This window comes from Poecilia reticulata, linkage group LG19, assembly GCF_000633615.1.
Source record: "Poecilia reticulata strain Guanapo linkage group LG19, Guppy_female_1.0+MT, whole genome shotgun sequence".
NCBI classification, from domain to species: domain Eukaryota; kingdom Metazoa; phylum Chordata; class Actinopteri; order Cyprinodontiformes; family Poeciliidae; genus Poecilia; species Poecilia reticulata.
Window position 1 is genome coordinate 25,931,314 of NC_024349.1, and position 3,576 is coordinate 25,934,889.

The following is a 3,576-nucleotide window of genomic DNA, read 5'->3' on the forward strand; positions in this document are numbered from 1 at the left end:
GTAGTGAGTCCGAAGGGTTGTGAGGAGTAGGCGGGACTTACTATTGGGTAGTAACAGACAGTCTATAATCAGACATTGAAGCGATTTGAAACCATTCTTCCCTGGCACCTCCAGACCCGGGCACCCATCTGGGCCGGGCCGGGCCGGGGGGCAGCCGCCCCCTCAGCTCCCCTCCCCCGCTCCGCGCCTGTCCCGAACCGGCAGGTGAGCCTCACATTACAAGCCTGCTCTGCATAACATGCGGAGCTAATGAGGCAATGAAGCCTTCAAAATACTTCGCCACGTAGAGACCAAGCACACTGTGGATATAAGCAACAACATATAAGGGTGTCATTGTCTCTTATCACTCCCAGAAGGAACCGTCTCGTTGCAGAGAAACAAGCTCAGGGCTCCCATTAGTCATTATCGTGAGTTAAAATTTTCACAAAAGCAAAATTTTCGTTTTTGTGGCACATCTGTATCTTATTTTGAAGGGATATRTAAACGTTACCATAGCGACCAGAGTCAGAGAGCGTTTGGGTAGTGGTGGAGAGGAGATGAGTAGAGCTTGTGAGTTTTAAGTCTGGTTTAGACGGAAAGATTTAAGAATTGTCGGCCAATTTTCCAAACCTCTGTGATCACAGAGCTGATTAAAGTACAACAGGTTTGATCGGTTCGTGTGTCCAAGGCACACCAAGGCAACACACCACACACGAATCGATTTCAGTCACGAACATCCCGATTCCAGAGGATAATCCAGTACCACCCTCCCCCAACATAGCGGGAATTTAGAATAACCAAACACAGATGACTATGTATATAGTGATAGCTTGTGGAGTCATTTTAAGAGATAAAAGACGTAACAAAAAGAAAAGGCGGTGGATAAAAGATGATGGGAGCAGCAGCTATATTTGCTGCACTTTGATTTGGAGGTGACTATGTTTTTTCATAGTTAACAATTTAACTGAATAAACATAATAAACATATATAATAATGACCTGTAATAATAAACATTTCCACATATCTCCGATATCCACCAGACTCTCAGTTGCGCAATATGTCAGCTGTTTGGGATTCCCCCTGTTCTTACGTCAACACGCTTTCTGATTGGCATTGGATGTTTAGCAATATAATGCTAATTAATTTCTTAAAAGTCATACAAAGTGATTTCCTAATCAAATGTCTTAAAATCTGCATTATGTGGAAGTTTTTTCATAAAGACATAATATTAACTCAAGCAGGGACAGATTTACATCGGATCTTTCAGGATGTCATAATTGTTATCTTATCTAGCACCACAGCTGAAATATGCACTGCCTTTGGGTTTTATTTGCTGCAGCTCCTGGTCTCCCAAATTTCAGAGCAGTGGTAGCTAGCAGTGTCCCCCTGGGTGGAGGACTGTCCAGCTCTGCCTCTCTGGAGGTGGCCTTCTACACCTTCTTGCAGCAGCTCAAGCCAGGTGAGTCCAAGTGGAGCTCCAGACTTAGATATTCAGCACAAAACTTTACTAAGACACACTTCCAATGGCTTATTACATTTGGTGCAAGTGCACACTATGTTAATAAAAATGTAATACAAAATGCAAGCAACTAAACATCATTTGTCATTCTATGAGTAATTATGTATGTTAGATTATGACAGTTCTGGTGAGAATCTAACATACATACTTATCAGTGTTGGAGTATGTGGAATGGTCAAGAAACAAATCACAATCGTAAATTTAGCCTTAATATGTTCATACTCTCAATACGAGTAAATGTCTTATGTGTCAATCACAATATTTTCATATCATCAACAATTCCCTGACATCCTTCTGTCTGGAGAGATGTCAGGAAATTGTTGATGACTTAAGTGAGTATGTAGAGTACATTTCAATTAGTTGGTTTTCTGGCACAGACCTGTAATTTTTTGATAATTAAAATTTTATTGATTTTCTGGATACAATCACACATTAAACCCCACCAAACTTTCCTCTCTTTCATCCCCAGGGCACAAACATACATTGCATGTTACAGTCTTCTCAGATAGCAAACGATGGTAATTCAATGTTGAATTATGGTCAAAAAGGTTGATTTTTGGTTAAGGTAAAAATTGTGATTGCTTTATGGTGGATCAGCCATCAAACAATCATCCAGTTCTAGCCAATTACCCACTGTTGAAAATATATCACTGAATCAATGTTGTTTTGTGGTTGAATTCTAATTGAAATGCCAACGCCTGATCCAGTGTTTTTCCACCCTGGTCCTCAAGGCAAACTGACCTGCAGGTTTTAGATGTTCCTCTGCTTAAACGCATCCCATTCAGATGATTGCAATTCAGTAAAACCCTGCTAATCAGGCATCAATAGAAATTTATGTGTGCTGAAGCAGGGGAATGCCTAAAACTTTCAGGGTAGTGTGCCTTGAGGACCAGGGTTGAAAAACACTCACTCAATTTATGCTGTTTGTTGCACCCCTTGCCCCCCTTTCCTCCCCCTTAAGTAAAATGTAATATTAATGCCATCTTGTCATTTTTTAAGTTTGTGTACACACATTTTTGGAATGTAAGATAACTTTAAAAAACATAATACCCACCGTCTGCCAACAAAATTGTGTGTTTAACATCAGTGAAGAAACTTTTAATGGTATGATGTAACATAAAAACATAAAATGATTAATGAACAAAAAATATTAATGAATCAATATTGATTCATTAACTTTGATTTAATATAAAATCAACACAAATGTCGATGTAGATCCACATTCAGCTGATAACTAAATCAACATTGATTCAGTGTCGGTTATGGTTTAAACCCCAACATTGATTCAAAATGTAAATTAACGACCACTTTCAATATCGTTTCATTGTCAATGTGGATTCAATGCTTCTACCTAACGTTATTTCAACATTAGGCAGAAACATATTTCTGCCTAAAGAAATATGGCACAAATATGTTTCTGCCATATTTCTTTTTTTGTATGTGTTGCCCCTGTTCTTTCCTGTGCTCCCACAGATAATGGAGAGAAACTGGGAAAAGTGCTGGCATGTCAACAGGCTGAACACACCCACGCTGGTGTACCATGTGGTATTATGGACCAGTTTGTGTCTGTTTTTGCCAGGGAGGGACAGGCTTTACTCATTGATTGCAGGTAAAGGGAAACATCCAGGTGGAGGACATCAATCCTCCTTCATTAACTGTTCTAGTCTATTATCTCTATGAAATAGAAAACAAATCATTGTCATAAGTCGTATTTGTTTTTGTTCTGAGTTAGGTCCCTGGAAGCCACCTCAGTACCTCTGGCAGATCCAAGCTTGGTCATCCTCATTACCAACTCTAACGTAAAGCACTCGCTGACTGGCAGTGAGTACCCAATAAGACGCAGACATTGTGAGCAGGCTGCCTCTGCACTGGGAAAAGACAGTCTGAGAGATGTTACAATAAAAGAACTAGAAGGTATGGAGTGGTTTGGTTTTGTATCTAAGAGCCTGTTAGTTTTTATGTAAAACCACATGCTTCAGATTTTTAATGTCTTACTTTATTCAGTTTTTATATGCCAGAAAATAATATCCATCCATCCATCCATCCATCCATTTTCTTCCGCTTATCCGGGGTCGGGT

General features: G+C 39.8%; 1 protein-coding gene across 2 annotated transcripts in view; it reads left to right on the plus strand.

Moving 5' to 3' along the window:
- Window positions 1-3,576, plus strand: part of galk1 (galactokinase 1) — a 50,468-nt gene that overhangs the window by 40,460 nt on the left and 6,432 nt on the right. For both annotated transcript variants that reach the window (XM_008438118.1, XM_008438117.2), the window contains 3 exons: window positions 1,319-1,438; window positions 2,972-3,107; window positions 3,231-3,412. In XM_008438118.1, the coding sequence (XP_008436340.1) occupies window positions 1,319-1,438; window positions 2,972-3,107; window positions 3,231-3,412 (438 nt within the window). The remainder of the gene's footprint in view (window positions 1-1,318; window positions 1,439-2,971; window positions 3,108-3,230; window positions 3,413-3,576) is intronic.